Source organism: Somniosus microcephalus, chromosome 5, assembly GCF_052327205.1.
Source record: "Somniosus microcephalus isolate GS21.2 chromosome 5, FLI_Smic_1.0, whole genome shotgun sequence".
Taxonomy (NCBI): domain Eukaryota; kingdom Metazoa; phylum Chordata; class Chondrichthyes; order Squaliformes; family Somniosidae; genus Somniosus; species Somniosus microcephalus.
In genome coordinates this window covers 321,865,318-321,883,305 of record NC_140991.1, presented here as the reverse complement: position 1 = coordinate 321,883,305, position 17,988 = coordinate 321,865,318, and the positions used below count along the sequence as shown (strand labels likewise).

The 17,988-nt window shown below is 49.9% G+C and overlaps 1 protein-coding gene across 2 annotated transcripts in view; it reads right to left on the bottom strand.

Annotated features, from left to right (window-relative positions):
• Nucleotides 1-17,988, bottom strand: part of uba5 (ubiquitin-like modifier activating enzyme 5) — a 32,813-nt gene extending 14,825 nt beyond the window's left edge. Inside the window, exons 1-10 of one of the 2 annotated variants that reach the window (XM_085989332.1) lie at nucleotides 17,540-17,988; nucleotides 15,337-15,382; nucleotides 15,149-15,238; nucleotides 14,247-14,356; nucleotides 13,057-13,143; nucleotides 9,557-9,641; nucleotides 9,320-9,424; nucleotides 5,498-5,625; nucleotides 5,128-5,263; nucleotides 4,243-4,318 (exon numbers count right to left, since the gene is read on the bottom strand). In XM_085989332.1, coding sequence (XP_085845458.1) covers nucleotides 4,243-4,318; nucleotides 5,128-5,263; nucleotides 5,498-5,625; nucleotides 9,320-9,424; nucleotides 9,557-9,641; nucleotides 13,057-13,143; nucleotides 14,247-14,356; nucleotides 15,149-15,238; nucleotides 15,337-15,382; nucleotides 17,540-17,670 — 994 coding nt within the window. In that variant the 5' untranslated portion in view covers nucleotides 17,671-17,988. Of the gene's footprint in view, nucleotides 1-4,242; nucleotides 4,319-5,127; nucleotides 5,264-5,497; nucleotides 5,626-9,319; nucleotides 9,425-9,556; nucleotides 9,642-13,056; nucleotides 13,144-14,246; nucleotides 14,357-15,148; nucleotides 15,239-15,336; nucleotides 15,383-17,539 lie in introns of those variants that run through there. The other variant, XM_085989333.1, reaches the window with a different exon arrangement.

Sequence of the window (17,988 nt, the reverse complement as noted above, 5' to 3'; positions counted from 1 at the left end):
ACTCGGGTAGTGGAGTACTGGGTGAGTTGAGGTTTGTGTGAGGATTCGGGTAGTGGAGTACTGGGTGAGTTGAGGTTTGTGTGAGGATTCGGGTAGTGGAGTACTGGGTGAGTTGAGGTTTGTGTGAGGATTCGGGTAGTGGAGTACTGGGTGAGTTGAGGTTTGTGAGAGGACTCGGGTAGTGGAGTACTGGGTGAGTTGAGGTTTGTGTGAGGATTCGGGTAGTGGAGTATTGGGTGAGTTGAAGTTTGTGTGAGGACTCGGGTTGTGGAGTACTGGGTGAGTTGAGGTTTGTGTGAGGATTCGGGTAGTGGAGTATTGGGTGAGTTGAGGTTTGTGTGAGGACTCGGGTTGTGGAGTACTGGGTGAGTTGAGGTTTGTGTGAGGATTCGGGTAGTGGAGTACTGGGTGAGTTGAGGTTTGTGTGAGGATTCAGGTAGTGGAGTACTGGGTGAGTTGAGGTTTGTGTGAGGATTCAGGTGGTGGAGTACTGGGTGAGTTGAGGTTTGTGTGAGGATTCGGGTAGTGGAGTACTGGGTGAGTTGAGGTTTGTGTGAGGATTCGGGTCGTGGAGTACTGGGTGAGTTGAGGTTTGTGTGAGGACTCGGGTAGTTGAGTACTGGGTGAGTTGAGGTTTGTGTGAGGATTCGGGTAGTGGAGTACTGGGTGAGTTGAGGTTTGTGTGAGGACTCGGGTTGTGGAGTACTGGGTGAGTTGAGGTTTGTGAGAGGACTCGGGTAGTGGAGTACTGGGTGAGTTGAGGTTTGTGTGAGGATTCGGGTAGTGGAGTACTGGGTGAGTTGAGGTTTGTGTGAGGATTCGGGTAGTGGAGTACTGGGTGAGTTGAGGTTTGTGAGAGGATTCGGGTAGTGGAGTACTGGGTGAGTTGAGGTTTGTGAGAGGATTCGGGTAGTGGAGTACTGGGTGAGTTGAGGTTTGTGAGAGGATTCAGGTTGTGGAGTACTGGGTGAGTTGAGGTTTGTGTGAGGATTCGGGTAGTGGAGTACTGGGTGAGTTGAGGTTTGTGAGAGGATTCGGGTAGTGGAGTACTGGGTGAGTTGAGGTTTGTGTGAGGATTCGGGTAGTGGAGTACTGGGTGAGTTGAGGTTTGTGAGAGGATTCAGGTAGTGGAGTACTGGGTGAGTTGAGGTTTGTGAGAGGATTCGGGTAGTGGAGTACTGGGTGAGTTGAGGTTTGTGAGAGGATTCGGGTAGTGGAGTACTGGGTGAGTTGAGGTTTGTGTGAGGATTCGGGTAGTGGAGTACTGGGTGAGTTGAGGTTTGTGTGAGGATTCGGGTAGTGGAGTACTGGGTGAGTTGAGGTTTGTGTGAGGACTCGGGTAGTGGAGTACTGGGTGAGTTGAGGTTTGTGTGAGGATTCCGGTAGTGGAGTACTGGGTGAGTTGAGGTTTGTGTGAGGATTCGGGTAGTGGAGTACTGGGTGAGTTGAGGTTTGTGTGAGGACTCGGGTAGTGGAGTACTGGGTGAGTTGAGGTTTGTGTGAGGATTCGGGTAGTGGAGTACTGGGTGAGTTGAGGTTTGTGAGAGGACTCGGGTAGTGGAGTACTGGGTGAGTTGAGGTTTGTGTGAGGACTCGGGTTGTGGAGTACTGGGTGAGTTGAGGTTTGCGAGAGGACTCGGGTAGTGGAGTACTGGGTGAGTTGAGGTTTGTGTGAGGACTCGGGTTGTGGAGTACTGGGTGAGTTGAGGTTTGTGTGAGGACTCGGGTAGTGGAGTACTGGGTGAGTTGAGGTTTGTGTGAGGACTCGGGTAGTGGAGTACTGGGTGAGTTGAGGTTTGTGAGAGGATTCGGGTAGTGGAGTACTGGGTGAGTTGAGGTTTGTGTGAGGATTCGGGTAGTGGAGTACTGGGTGAGTTGAGGTTTGTGTGAGGACTCGGGTAGTGGAGTACTGGGTGAGTTGAGGTTTGTGAGAGGATTCGGGTAGTGGAGTACTGGGTGAGTTGAGGTTTGTGTGAGGACTCGGGTAGTGGAGTACTGGGTGAGTTGAGGTTTGTGTGAGGATTCGGGTAGTGGAGTACTGGGTGAGTTGAGGTTTGTGAGAGGACTCGGGTAGTGGAGTACTGGGTGAGTTGAGGTTTGTGTGAGGACTCGGGTTGTGGAGTACTGGGTGAGTTGAGGTTTGTGAGAGGACTCGGGTAGTGGAGTACTGGGTGAGTTGAGGTTTGTGTGAGGACTCGGGTTGTGGAGTACTGGGTGAGTTGAGGTTTGTGTGAGGACTCGGGTAGTGGAGTACTGGGTGAGTTGAGGTTTGTGAGAGGACTCGGGTAGTGGAGTACTGGGTGAGTTGAGGTTTGTGTGAGGATTCGGGTAGTGGAGTACTGGGTGAGTTGAGGTTTGTGTGAGGACTCGGGTAGTGGAGTACTGGGTGAGCTGAGGTTTGTGTGAGGATTCGGGTAGTGGAGTACTGGGTGAGTTGAGGTTTGTGTGAGGATTCGGGTAGTGGAGTACTGGGTGAGTTGAGGTTTGTGTGAGGACTCGGGTAGTGGAGTACTGGGTGAGTTGAGGTTTGTGTGAGGATTCGGGTAGTGGAGTACTGGGTGAGTTGAGGTTTGTGTGAGGATTTGGGTAGTGGAGTACTGGGTGAGTTGAGGTTTGTGTGAGGATTCGGGTAGTGGAGTACTGGGTGAGTTGAGGTTTGTGAGAGGACTCGGGTCGTGGAGTATTGGGTGAGTTGAGGTTTGTGTGAGGATTCGGGTAGTGGAGTACTGGGTGAGTTGAGGTTTGTGTGAGGATTCGGGTAGTGGAGTACTGGGTGAGTTGAGGTTTGTGTGAGGATTCAGGTTGTGGAGTACTGGGTGAGTTGAGGTTTGTGAGAGGACTCGGGTAGTGGAGTACTGGGTGAGTTGAAGTTTGTGAGAGGACTCGGGTAGTGGAGTACTGGGTGAGTTGAGGTTTGTGTGAGGACTCGGGTTGTGGAGTACTGGGTGAGTTGAAGTTTGTGAGAGGACTCGGGTAGTGGAGTACTGGGTGAGTTGAGGTTTGTGTGAGATTCGGGTAGTGGAGTACTGGGTGAGTTGAGGTTTGTGTGAGGACTCGGGTAGTGGAGTACTGGGTGAGTTGAAGTTTGTGAGAGGACTCGGGTAGTGGAGTACTGGGTGAGTTGAGGTTTGTGTGAGGATTCGGGTAGTGGAGTACTGGGTGAGTTGAGGTTTGTGTGAGGATTCAGGTTGTGGAGTACTGGGTGAGTTGAAGTTTGTGAGAGGACTCGGGTCGTGGAGTACTGGGTGAGTTGAAGTTTGTGAGAGGATTCGGGTAGTGGAGTATTGGGTGAGTTGAGGTTTGTGTGAGGATTCGGGTAGTGGAGTACTGGGTGAGTTGAGGTTTGTGTGAGGACTCGGGTCGTGGAGTACTGGGTGAGTTGAGGTTTGTGTGAGGACTCGGGTAGTGGAGTACTGGGTGAGTTGAGGTTTGTGTGAGGATTCAGGTAGTGGAGTACTGGGTGAGTTGAGGTTTGTGTGAGGATTCGGGTAGTGGAGTACTGGGTGAGTTGAGGTTTGTGTGAGGATTCGGGTAGTGGAGTACTGGGTGAGTTGAGGTTTGTGAGAGGATTCGGGTAGTGGAGTACTGGGTGAGTTGAGGTTTGTGAGAGGATTCGGGTAGTGGAGTACTGGGTGAGTTGAGGTTTGTGTGAGGATTCGGGTAGTGGAGTACTGGGTGAGTTGAGGTTTGTGAGAGGATTCGGGTAGTGGAGTATTGGGTGAGTTGAGGTTTGTGTGAGGACTCGGGTAGTGGAGTACTGGGTGAGTTGAAGTTTGTGAGAGGACTCGGGTAGTGGAGTACTGGGTGAGTTGAGGTTTGTGTGAGGATTCGGGTAGTGGAGTACTGGGTGAGTTGAGGTTTGTGTGAGGATTCGGGTAGTGGAGTACTGGGTGAGTTGAGGTTTGTGTGAGGATTCGGGTAGTGGAGTACTGGGTGAGTTGAGGTTTGTGAGAGGTTGATGCGGAAGGCATTGGAAAAGTCAAGCCCAGAGCAGGTGTGATTCACCGCGTCATCTCGCATTAGAGTCCAGTGGAGTTCCAACATCCCACTCTACTGTGCCCCTATCATCAGTTATATTCATCTGTGGGCCGTCTGCACAACATTCTTCGACCAAGAGAGGAGACAAGCCAGCAGATCCCACACCTTGGGAAAGTGCCTGGGCCCCACTTGGTGTCTTGAACAATTAAGAATGAAATGAAATGTTTACATCAACAAAATAAGCCACGATCAAACTGATCTTACCCCAGTCGTTGTTTTCATGTACGATCTGTTCATCCTCTTCCACTGATTGTTGCTCAGGTTGTGTTGGCTCTTTTTTCTGTTCGAGAGACAGCACATCAGTTACTCATCATCTAGAAAGTGCTAAACATGCACCAGAGTTATTTGGGGGGGGGGGGGGGGGGGGCGTGGGGAGGAAAAGGCAGGAAACAAATTAACGTTAACTTTTCCTTTCACCTCTGGTACTTGGGTTCAAATCCACCAAGACGGATGGGTTGAGTCTCTCCGCCTGTCGACGGTGAGGGTTGTGTGCGAGATACGTTGGGGAATCTCACTCCGGCTCCCAGTGGGCACTGAGCTGGCAATCTCACTTCGAATGGCTGGTATGGAAAATGGAAAAAGGCCACACTGGTAGATCGAGGAGGGAGGATGCTCTCTGGAGGTATATTGTTGAAGCAGAGGGAACTTTACTCTGCATCTAACCCTGTTATACCTGACGCAGAGATTGGGCGCCCAAGAAAGGAAAGTGCACCATTCCCCAACGCTGATATTCCACATCTTAGTGAATGCAATAAAGCACGCATCTATTGGGATGGACGATTTATTTTCTTAGTTTTAACAGCACAGTCAGGGAGAGAAGAATCGAAGGACAGTCGTCCATTGGGCACTTTCACGAGTCTTCTAAAGGTTGGCTCAGAGCAATGTAGAGGGGTCAGGAGTTGGTAAATTTCCCACCTTCTTGGCCACATGGCCCAGGGAAACCAAAAGGAAATAAATACTGAAGGGATGTGGGTGTATGGATCGGGAATGGTGTCAGTGTGTCAATACGGCACAGCTTTTTTAAGGAAAGGTTGGAACGCAATTACTCAGGCAGGGAGTGACTAACTACTGATTAAACTGAACCACCACCTTGTACTCTTCCTGTTGGTGTCTGCAGCTTCGATCATCGCAACTCGGATTTGGTTTCATAGCCATTGTGGGAAAGAAGTCTTGCATTGCATTGTAGCCCAAATAATAACTCACGGAGCCAAAGCCTAAGAGATACCTTGGAAAGCAAAAAAAAGACCGAGTTACTCATTAAATAGCCAGGCACAAAACTATTTTAAATTTGCTTTCGTTTAGTTTTAACCATGTTTGTTGGCCGGAACAAATATGCCGTAAAAAAATTCTGGCAGCCCCTTGTAACCCACCATTTGGGACTTCAGGCCGACTGTCTAACATACACCACTGCCTTTGAACCGCCTGTCATACAGCGCTAGGCTAATATTTACTTACTTACTTCAGGACATTTTGTACAAGAAGTCCCGCGACTATTCCCATGGTCGTGGGCAGACTGGCTGCGCACACTCCTTCGCGTTTCAGTGTCTTTTCATCAATATTTGCAGCCACCACAAGCGGAGGTGCACACTGCAACAGGAACACACAACATGGACTTTCAAACACAGATCACTCGCGGATGTAACGCCAGCTTTAAACCGACGGAAGAACTAGGTCAGTGATCATTTAAATATGACCAATACCGCCCATCACCTGAATAACTGCAATTAATAAGGTGCAGTGGAAGAACTCAACACAAGCAGCTCATTCATTAAGACTCAGAAACAGAGGTCCTGAAATTCCGACAGCCTTAGAGGGCAGGAAAGGCGATTTCCACCAACACGATGGGGACTTGGGGTGGAACCTCTTCATACCATTCTTCCACTCCACTTGTAACGCTGCATCAAATTTTGGTGAGGCTCTGCACAGACCTTCTGCCCATTCCCCTCTGTCACAAGAGTACATCAGGGCAAGTTGTTGGACTTTCCCAGGAAATTCTGCCCATTCGGTCCCTTTAAGGCCTCAGTGGAGCTCACACTCTCCGAGAGCTGGTGTGAAACCTGCTGAGGTCCGGAAAAGGGATAAGGGGTAAGCCATTTAGGACAGAGATGAGGAGGAATTTCTTCACCCAGAGAGTGGTGAACCTGTGGAATTCTCTACCACAGAAGGCAGTAGAGGCCAATTCATTAAATATATTCAAGAAGGAGTTGGATATATTCCTTAAGGCTAAAGGGATCAAGGGAGAAAGCAGGGACAGGGTACTGAATTTGGATGATCAGCCATGATCTCATTGAATGGCGGAGCAGGCTCGAGGGGCCAAATGGCCAACTCCTGCTCCTATCTTCTATGTTTCTATGTTAAAAGGGCCCCAGAATCTCCAGAGGGGATCAATTCACTTCAAAATTCTCCCTCAGGGCTACTTGCAGCGTTCTTCTCCTCGACCCTTCCTGGGGCCTTGGATTCCCTCGGTGGGAGCAGCTAAGGGTTGTTCAGACACCCACCAGACAATCGGGATAGGTGACGCTGAACTGCAGGCACGTTGTGCCCACCCCAATCACGCAAATGGCCCCATTCCCCAAATAAGTGACGGGCTCGGTGGCCTCAATGGCAGCAGGACAGGGTTTCCACTCCGCCACACTTAGGCTGGCAGAATGGTTTCCATCCAGGTTCTGGGGCACAAACTCCAGGTGTTTCAAAGCTTCCAAAAACGTGAAGTAGCAACTACACGCGAAGATGATCATCCAACTTTTAGCAGAGAAACCCTGGTGTATTAATATTCTAACAGATCCGTTCTCGTAAGCTGTATACATGCCTGTAAACAGCGTACACACAACTTACATTTATATAGCGCCTTTAACGTAGGATACACAGCACAGAAACAGGCCATTCGGCCCAACCAGTCCATGCCGGCGTTTATGCTCCACTCGAGCCTCCTCCCGTCTTTCCTCATCTAAATCTATCAGCATAACCCTCTACTTACAATCTATATTAATGACCTGGATGAAGGGACCGAGTGTACTGTTGCCAAATTTGCTGATGATACAAAGATAGGTGGGAAAGCAAGTTGTGAAGAGGAAACAAAGAATCTCCAAAGGGATATAGACAGGCTCAGTGAGTGGGCAAACATTTGGCAGATGGAGTATAATGTGGGAAAGTGTGAGGTTATCCACTTTGGTAAGAAAAATAAAAAAGCAAATTATTATTTAAATGGAGAGATTACAAAATGCTGCAGTAGAGGGGGACCTGGGGGTGCTTCTGCATGAAACACAAGAAGTTAGCCCACAGGTACAGCAAGTAATCAGGGAGGCAAATGGAATGTTGGCCTTTATTACAAGGGGGATGGAGTATAAAAGCAGGGAAGTCCTGCTACAACTGTACAGGGTGTTGGTGAGACCACACCTGGAGTACTGCGTACAGATTTGGTCTCCTTATTTAAGGAGGGATATACTTGCATTGGAGGCAGTTCAGAGAAGGTTCACGAGGTTGATTCCGGAGATGAGGGGGTTGTCTTATGAGGAAAGGTTGAGCAGGCTGGGCCGATACTCATTGGAGTTTAGAAGAATGAGAGGTGATCTTATTGAAACATAAGATTCTGAGGGGGCTCGACAGGGTCGATGCTGAGAGGCTGTTTCCCCTTGTGGGGGAATCTAGAACGAGGGGGCATAGTTTCAGAATAAGGAGTCGCCTGTTTAAAACTGAGATGAGGAGGAATTTCTTCTCTCAGAGGGTTGTAAATCTGTGGAATTCTCTGCCCAGACAGCTGTGGAGGCTGAGTCAGTGAATATAATTAAGGTGGAGTTAGACAGATTTTTGAACAATAAGGGAGTGAAGGGTTATGGGGAGCGGGCAGGGAAATGGAGATGAGCCCAACATCAGATCAGCCATGATCTCATTAAATGGCGGAGCAGGCTCGAGGGGCCAAATGGCCGACTCCTGCTCCTATTTCTTATGTTAAAATCTTCTCTGCACCCTCTCCAGTGTCTCTATATCCTTTTTATAATATAGCAACCAGAACTGCACGCAGTACTCCAAGTGTGGTCTAACCAAGGATCGATACAGTTTAGCATAACTTCCCTACTTTTCAATTCTATCCCTCTAGAAATAAACCCTAGTGCCTGGTTTGCTGTTTTTATGGCCTTGTTAACCTGTGTCGCTACTTTCAGTGATTTGTGTATTTGTACTCCGAGATCCCTTTGCTCATCTACCCCATTAGATTCTTATTTTCCAAGTAATAAGTGACCTCCCCGTTCTTCCCACTAAAATGTAATACCTCACATTTACCTGTGTTGAACTTCATTTGCCAATTATTTGCCCATTCGGCAAGTTTATTAATATCCTCCTGTAATTTGTTGCAGTCCTCCTCAGTATTGACTATCCCCCCAATTTGGTGTCATCCGAAAATTTAGAAATTGTGTTTTTGATTCCAAAGTCTAATCCGTTAATGTAAATTGTGAACAGCAGTGGTCCCAGCGCTGATCCTTGTGGAACACCACGACCCACCTTCTGCCACTGTGAATAGCTACCCTTTACTCCCACTCTCTGCTTTCTGACCTGAAGCCTGCCAGCAATCCATTCTGCTACTTGTCCCCCCGACCCCACATTCTCTGACCTTATTCATTAGTCCAGTCATTAGATGTAGCAAAATGTCCCAAGGCGCTTAACAAGAGCGATATCAATAAAAACAATGTGACACCGAGTCACATAAGGAGATATTAGGGCAGGTGACCGAAAGCTTGGTCAAAGAGGTCGGTTTTAAGGAGCGTCTTAAAGGAGAGAGGCGGAGAGACGGAGAGGTTTAGGGAGGGAATTCCAGAGCTTAGGGCCCCGGTAACTGAAAGCACGGCCACCAATGGTGGAGCGATTAAAATCGGGGATGCGCAAGATGCCAGAATTAGAGGAGCAGAGATCTTGGGGGGTTGTATTACACAAACATTTAAAAGCTACGAGTTGTTGGCGTGTACTGTTACTGCAAAAACTATAAAGTCTCAATGATTGTGATACACGTGGCACCACACGGACACCCTTCAACTTGAACAAATGAATTTAAAGCTTCCAGAAGGGCCGACATTCATGTCTCTCATCTTGTTCATTATATATAGGAGCGTCAATATCAATCTCTCTCAATCATGGATCGTATATCTTGGTAAAGCAATCGGTATCAAAAACACATCTCCACAGACCACAGCCTAAACACAACTCTCTGTCCGAAGTTGTGAAACAATTTTGTTCGGTAAAGATTTATTTGTAACAACGTAAATAGAAGGGCAACGAACACCGGACATACCGCAAAGCAGGCAGTTTCTCCTGGAATGAGGAGCTGGATATGTCCCGAGACTGCATTTTCACTGACCCCAGACTCCATCCACACCTGCACCAGCTCATTACAGGCCTGAAAAAAGACAAGAAAACTTCAACTCAATTCCAGAACAAATCATTAACTTTACTTGATAGGAACTTTTTTTTTTAAGTCACCAAGTTCACCAGGTACTGTGAATCTTGCAAAGGTTTAACGTCAACTCACTGTGTTTATCGCCATACGAGCTTCAAAGTTGTCTACACAGCTCAGTATCAGGTCCACGGGTTTTCCTTCCACTAATCCACCATTCCTAATTAAAACCAAATCACAGTGCCGAGTTACTCCTTCGGCGGAGAAGAGCTGGAGAGCGCGGTCTACTCTCACTAGAAAGAGGGCATCACTCCAGGGCGCAAACAGGAAGCAACGGGGAAATTCTCGGCAAAAATCCAGGAAACGTTTTAAGCGCCTTGGGATGTTTTTCTACGTTAAATGCGCTACATAAATGTAAGTTGTTGTTGAAACATGGTTAGAAAGTTAAAGAAACCAAATGCTGAACATGTCCGGGTGCAAAGTTTATTCCACTCACAAAGCTAAGAATTGTGAACTTCCAGCTGGGTGGTTTGGAAGAGGGACAGTTTTCCCTAGAGGGAGGGATTGCCGGAATTAATTTAGGATTAGCTTTAGCAGCAGGCGTGGAATGGGAAGCCCACACTCTCGGCCCACAGTCTAGGTATGGGGGGGGGGGGGGGATGGTTAGCATTATCCGAACTGAACTGCCATCGGGTACAGTGAAGGCAAAATCTGTCCAATTTTCCAAGAGTGAGCTGGTGATTTGCTTGGTGAAGTGGTTCGGCAATACTGCCCAAAGGCCCTGGTGTTGTGGAGTTTGCCTAGTTTATACAACATGGGAACACAGGCGCTTCGGCCCATCTAGTCGGTGTTAGTGGTTATCCCCCACACGAGCTGTGGGCCTATTCCCATTACCCACCCTGTCCCCATTAATCCCTTTATTCCCCTTCATCTGTCTCACTAACATGTTCTTAAATGTTGTCATGGTCGATGTTCCCTGGAACTTTTTTTTGGGTGGGCGGCCCCTTTAAATGGCGGTGCGGCCCATTCAAATTTTCGTGCATGCACGGTTATTCTGATTGAAAAGCTGGCGAGCGGCCTGCATGGGAGCTCCAGGCTGCAGCGTGGCCATGCAGCTTAACGGGAACATTGGTCATGGGCTCTACTTTTTTTTTTTATTCATTCATGGGATGTGGGCGTCACTGGCAAGACCAGCATTTATTGCCCATCCCTAATTGCCCTCGAGAAGGCGGTGTGCCGCTGCAGTCCGTGTGGTGAAGGTGCTCCCACAGTGCTGTTAGGGAGGGAGTTCCAGGATTTTGACCCAGCGACGATGAAGGATTGGCAATATACTTCCAACTCAAGATGGTGTGTGACTTGGCGAGGAAGTTGGAGGTGGTGGTGTTCCCATGCGCCTGCTGCCCTTGTCCTTCTAGGGGGTAGAGGTCGCGGGTTTGGGAGGTGCTGCCGAAGAAGCCTTGACGAGTTGCTGCAGTGCATCTTGTAGATGGTACACACTGCAGCCACGGTACGCCAGTGGTGGAGGGAGTGAATGTTTAAGGTGGTGGATGGGGTGCCAATCAAGCGGGCTGCTTTGTCTTGGATGGTGTCGAGCTTGTTGAGTGTTGTTGGAGCTGCACTCATCCAGGCAAGTGGAGAGTATTCCATCACACTCCTTACTTGTGCCTTGTAAATGATGCAAAGGCTTTGGGGAGTCAGGAGGCGAGACACTCGCCGCAGAATACCCAGCCTCTGACCTGCTCTAGTAGCCACAGTATTTATGTGGCTGGTCCAGTTAAGATTCTGGTCAATGGTGACAGATTGTGGTGGAATACAATTCTGCAGCTGATGGCCCACAGTGCCTCATGGATGCCCAGTTTTGAGCTGTTAGATCTGTCCTGAATCTATCCCATTTAGCACGGTGGTAGTGCCACACAACACGATGGAGGGTGTTCTCAGTGTGAAGACAGGACTTCGTCTCCACAATGCCTGTGCAGTGGTCACTGCTACCAATACAGTCATGGACAGATGCATCTGCGACAGGTAGATTGGCGAGGACGAGGCCAAGTAGATTTTTCCCTCGTGTTGGTTCTCTCACCACCTGCCGCAGGCTCAGCCTGGCAGTTATGTCCTTCAGGACTCGGCCAGCTCGGTCAGTAGTGGTGCTACCGAGCCATTCTTGGTGATGGACATTGAAGTCCCCCACCCAGAGTACATTCTGTGCCCTTGCTACTCTCAGTGCTTCATTCCAAGTGGTGTTCAACATGGAGGAGTACTGATTCATCAGCTGAGGGAGGGCGGTAGGTGGTAATCAGCAGGAGGTTTCCTTGCCCATGCTTGACCTGAAGCCATGAGACTTCATGGGGTCCGGAGTCAATGTTGAGGACTCCCAGGGCCACTCCTTCCCGACTGTATACCACTGTGCCACCACCCCTGGTGGGTCTGTCCTGCCGGTGGGACAGGACATACCCAGGGATGGTGATGGAGGAGTTTGGGACATTGGCTGAAAGGTATGATTCTGTGAGTATGACTATATCAGGCTGCAGCTTGACTAGTCTGTGGGACAGCTCTCCCAATTTTGGCACAAGTCCCCAGATGTTAGTGAGGAGGACTCTGCAGGGTCGACTGGGCTGGGTGTGTTGTTGCTGTGTCTGTAGTCGGTGCCGGGTGGTCCGTCTGGTTTTATTCTTATTATTGTTTTTTGTAGTGGTTTGTTACAACTGAGTGGCTTGCTAGGCCATTTCAGAGGGCAGAGGGCAGTTAAGAGTCAACCACATTGCTGTGGGTGTGGAGTTACACATAGGCCAGATTTATTTAATTAACTGAATTTAAATTCCCCAGCTGCCATGGTGGGATTTGAACTCGCGTCTCCGGATCATTAGTCCAGGTCTCTGGATTACTAGCCCAGTTAACATTACCACTCTGCTACCATTCCCGGTTCAATCACCAACTCCAGCAGTGCATCCTGCAGCCTCACAAACCCTCTGGGCAAAAACGTTTCTCCTGCTCTGTCAGTTTGCGCAGCACTCAAACAGAAGAGCTTGAGGAGTGGATGTGTAGCTCAGCAACCGTAATCAGCACTGCTGGCCTGGACAAGTGGGTAGGGCCGCTCAGTGTGAAGGTAAGAAACACTCCCTGCATTCAGTGACAATGAGGAATAACATCTTTTATGAGGCTATTGGAGCATACAATAGCAGTATTGTTACTAGCTACAGTATGAGTGGTACTGTTTGGGTACGGTAATCTAGTGGTTATGGTACTGGATTAGCAATCCAGCGGTCGTGAGCTCAAATGCCACCATGGCAAATTCTGCATTGAATCTTTTTAAAAGCTGGTTATTTATTGGTTGGCAGCAGAAACTGACTATGGCAGTTGCCGGATTGTCGTAACGTCCTTCAGGGATTGAAACCTGCCGTCACTACCTGGTCTGGCCTACTTGTGACTCCAGTCCCACAATCCTAGAATAAATACATTTGCAGGGCTATGGGGAAAGAGCAGGGGAGCGGGACTAATTGGAGAGCCCTTGCAAAGAGCCAGCCCAGGCACGATGGGCCGAATGGCCTCCTTCTGTGCGGTAAGATTCTTTGAATAAAACACTTTGAAGTGACATCTGGAGAATGAGGGCCACGGCGCCGACTGTGCATCGTAAATCTGACCTGGTTCGATCCATGAAATGCTGGAAGTTTTCCACCGTTGTGATGTTGTAGTTGTGAATTTCAAACTGAACGTCAGGGTTAATATTCCTGTAAATACAAGGAAGAGATCATTTACATTCAGCTCCTGATAGGCTGTAAAATAACTACATCAGCACCGTTAAAAATAACACTATTGCTTAGTGCCAGAAGCAGAAGAGGCAAGTCATTCGCACGTGAAAGAATCCACTCGTTCGTGATATAAGGATCAGATTGATAAAAACAGCTGCTGAAGATTAAGTTGGCTACTGGTTGTACAAGACTTTCACAGCTCTGTTCCTTAGACAGAATACATCGAGTCTACAGCACAGAAACAGGCCATTCGCCCCATCGGGTCCATGCTCCACACGAGCCTCCTCCCACCCCTCTTCATCTCACCCTATCAGCATAATCCTCTATTCCTTTCTCCCTCATGTGTTTATCGAGCTTCCCCTTAAATGTATCTCTGCTATTCGCCTCGACCACTCCCTGTGGCAGCGAGTTCCACATTCTCACCACTCTCTGGGTAAAGAGGTTTCCCCTGAATTCCCGACTGGATTTATTAGTTTTGAAATTCCCTCAAGTGGAAATATCTTCTCTACGTCTACCCCATTGAACCCCTTTCATTATCTTGAAGACCTCAATCAGGTCACCCCTCAGCCTTCTCTTTTCCAGAAAATATGAAAAAGCTCTTTCAAATAATATGCCACAAAAACAGAAAATGCTGGAAAGACTCGAGGCCAGTCAGCATTTGGGGAGAAACCAGACGAGTTAACATCGCAGGAGTGGACCCTCCGTCAGGAGGTACTGCGATGTTGTTCGCGCACTGTTGGAAGCGGAAATTCCAATTGAAGAAATCTGGGCGCGAGCGTGTCACGCACACACTTACGCTGCACCCGAACTTCCTCAAACTTCCACATCTGCTGCCGAGACTGACTCAGCACATCTGGGGGGAAATCGGACTTGGGGCCTTGTTGCTTTGTGTGGCTCTGTATTCAGCAACGGAGCCAGCAGAGGTCAGTCTTTTACCCTCATGGCAGTGTTTCCATTCTTGCATTAACCGGACCATAGATGCAGAATATAACACGCACTTCTCCACCAAATTTAGCGCCCGTTCGGCTGTGGATTCCCAGCTCACAAGGGACTGTCTTGACGGTAACTATGATTCGCTTTACCTCAGTGTATGCTTCGCTGCCTCCACTTTACTTAGCCCAGCTTGGTGAGGCTGAAAGAACAGCCTGTTCATATTGGCCAGCTCCACTTTGTCGTAATCAAACAGTAACAGCTGAAAATTAGAAATAAAAAAGGAAATTCATTCTGATTTGTCCAATCAATGGCTTAAGTTAAACAACAATTGAATTTACTTATCGTTATTATTTAAACCCACTATCAAAGCACCGTCATTGCCGACTGGGTAACGCAACATTCCACTTAGTAGCAGCTCGAGCTCTGGGTACACCACTGCTCTTAGCCAACAGTGTGATCAGTATTGAATCAAGATTAGTGAATAACTCCACATCATCAAGCATGAGGAAGAGCCGTGGAATAGAAGTGGGTGCCTGTGAAACTCAGGGGTGTTAGTCTTGAGCGAGTTGTCAGCGTTTTAGTGGGGACTTCGTAATGTATTCTATTTACATTGAATATATAGTTAAAATAGGGATGTGTTGCACTTGTAGACCTATGTAACATATTGGTGGCCGTGCCTTCAGCTGCCTGGGCCCCAAGCTCTGGAATTCCCTCCCTAAACCTCGCTCTCTTTAAGACGCTCCTTCAAACCTACCTCTTTGACCAAGCTTTTGGTCACCTGCCCTAATTTCTCCTTACCTGGCTCGGTGTCAAATTTTGTCCGATAATGCTCCTGTGAAGCGCCTTGGGACACTTTACTACATTAAAAGGCACTATATAAATAATCTCTTTAAACAAATGTTCAAAGGTTTAAAAAACTAATATAATGACCATAAAATATGAAAACTCTTTTGTGGAGACATAATTTGTGCAGGATAGTTTTGCCATCTTATTGTTTATTCGGTTGAGAGACTATAAAGATCTATAAAAGAAACTGCTGGGTTCGCATTACCTTACCAATGCCACATCTTGTCAGCATCTCAGCTGTCACACTTCCGACCCCACCCACGCCCACAACTGCCACTGCGAAGTCCCTGATTTTCTGTTTTCAAAAATGAGAAAATATACTTCAGTTTCATTCTGAACGGCCAGCACGTCTGAAAGAAGCAGTTACAAGTTTTTACTACAAACTCAGCTCACCTCATAATCTGCAACGATTCCCATTCGTTTCAGAGCCATCAGCCGACTAGATCAAACGGAAACAATTGTTGAACAAGTTAAAGAGAGATACCGTGTACAATCTATGTTTAATCAAATTACACAATAAAAGGGGCCTGGAGACTCTTGGTGGGTTCCCAATGTAACTGGGTGAAGTTAGAATCGTTTCCTCGCACAGATTATCCATCACTAGTATTTCACTCACTATAGCGAAGAACTAAAATGCCAGGGAATACCAGTTATCAACAAAGCGTTACAAGAAAAGGAAATGAATAAACAAGGAAGATAAAGGATTAGTGCTGTGGGCTAAGGTATCAGGAAAGGCCACTAAAGTGCGCAATGAGTTCAAGAGGCAATTGGATGTATTTATGAAGGGACCGAGGGCTACGGTGAGAGGATGGGTTGAGATATATTAAAGAGCAACTGGCTGATTGAACCTGAAGGTCTTTCCTGGTTTGTAGGCATTCTGCTGATTGTGGCATCGCTAACTTTGGAGCAGAGAAATGTCTTCGTCCCTCACTACACATGAACACAGCGCAGTATAATGTATTTGCTCTGGTGTCCTGAAAAATCCCCGAATCTTTATAAAATCAGTTTGTAGGAACGCCCCAACTTCAGCCGTGAGATCATAGACACTTACAGCACAGAAGGAGGCCATTTGGCCAGCCATGCCTGTGCCAGCTTTGAAAGAGCGGTCATTCACTTTGCAACGAGCGCTCCCTGCCGGTCGAGCCGATTCCTCTCCCTGGTGCTGCAACCCTGTGCCAGCCTCGCGGCGTGATCAGAGCGCCTGTGGGGCCCTTCAAATACAACCCTGTGCCAGCCTCACAGCGTGATCAGAGCGCCTGTGGGGCCCTTCAAATACAACCCTGTGCCAGCCTCGCGGCGTGATCAGAGCGCCTGTGGGGCCCTTCAAATACAACCCTGTGCCAGCCTCGCGGCGTGATCAGAGCGCCTGTGGGGCCCTACAAATACAACCCTGTGCCAGCCTCACAGCGTGATCAGAGCGCCTGTGGGGCCCTTCAAACACAAGCCTGAACATGTTCACGCAAACAGGTACAAGCACAGTGCAGCCGTTACAGAACGCGTCAGTGGGGCAGTATGGTGGTGAGTCGCGCTTCCAGCAACATCCCAGCACGTGCATGGGTGCTTGCGCTCTCACTCACCTTGGCCAGGCTACTGACAGATTTAAAAACTGTCCAGCACTAAGTGGCTAATAGTGGCCATCGGTTGCTGCAGAGAGCCCAGGATTGGTGCGAGAAGCAGGCACACCCATCTCACTGATAGCTGTCAGTAAATACCTGTTTTCTTAAAAGCATTATAAAAACTCCTTACATACAGCACTTTCATATTATGAGTATTATATAAAATTATAATATAGATGGGGGGGGTTTATGATTATTGATTCATTTGAAAAGGTGTCCTTCATCCAAAAAAGTTTAAGAACCACTGCACTAAACGTGGTGTCAGCCGTGGCTCACTGGGCAGCACCCTTGCCTCTGGGTCAGAAGGTTGCAGGTTCAAGTCCCACTCCAGAGACCTGAGCAAAAAAATCCAGGCTGACATCCCAGTGCAGTACCGAGGGAGCGCCGCGCGGTCGGTACCGAGGGAGCGCCGCGCGGTCGGAGGGGCGGTACCGAGGGAGCGCCGCGCGGTCGGAGGGGCGGTACCGAGGGAGCGCCGCGCGGTCGGAGGGGCGGTACCGAGGGAGCGCCGCGCGGTCGGAGGGGCGGTACCGAGGGAGCGCCGCGCGGTCGGAGGGGCGGTACCGAGGGAGCGCCGCGCGGTCGGAGGGGCGGTACCGAGGGAGCGCCGCGCGGTCGGAGGGGCGGTACCGAGGGAGCGCCGCGCGGTCGGAGGGGCGGTACCGAGGGAGCGCCGCGCGGTCGGAGGGGCGGTACCGAGGGAGCGCCGCGCGGTCGGAGGGGCGGTACCGCGGGAGCGCCGCACGGTCGGAGGGGCGGTACCGAGGGAGCGCCGCGCGGTCGGAGGGGCGGTACCGAGGGAGCGCCGCGCGGTCGGAGGGGCGGTACCGAGGGAGCGCCGCGCGGTCGGAGGGGCGGTACCGAGGGAGCGCCGCGCCGTCGGAGGGGCGGTACCGAGGGAGCGCCGCACCGTCGGAGGGGCAGTACTGAGGGAGTGCCGCACTGTCAGTTCTCTCTCCCTCCCCCAGTCTCTCTCTCACCTGTACGGGTTGGAATCCACCACCTCCGCGCTCATCCTGTCGATGCGAGGCCGCTCCCCGGAGCCTCTCAGCGCCGCCAGCTCGGCTTCCAGCGCCCGGACCCGGGCCTGCAGCTCGGGCACTGAGTCCATGGCGGCCCCGGGACCGGCAGACAGTGAGCGGGGGGAAGAGGCCTCGGCCGGCCCGAGTCTGACAGCGAGAGAGGGCGGCTCACACCGAGCGGGAGCGGGAGGCTCCGAGACCCGCCTGACCGCCTCTCACAGCCCGGGGACCCGCCTCAGGGGCCGGACTCACTGACCGCCGGACACCAGCTGCTGCCCCGGGCCGGACACTCGGGCCTCAGGAACGAGGGCTCGGTCTCCCTCACACACCGAGCCCGGGTACCCGCCTCTCACAGGCCGGACACCAGCTGCTGTCCCGGGGCCGCCTCTCGCTCACTGGCCGGACTC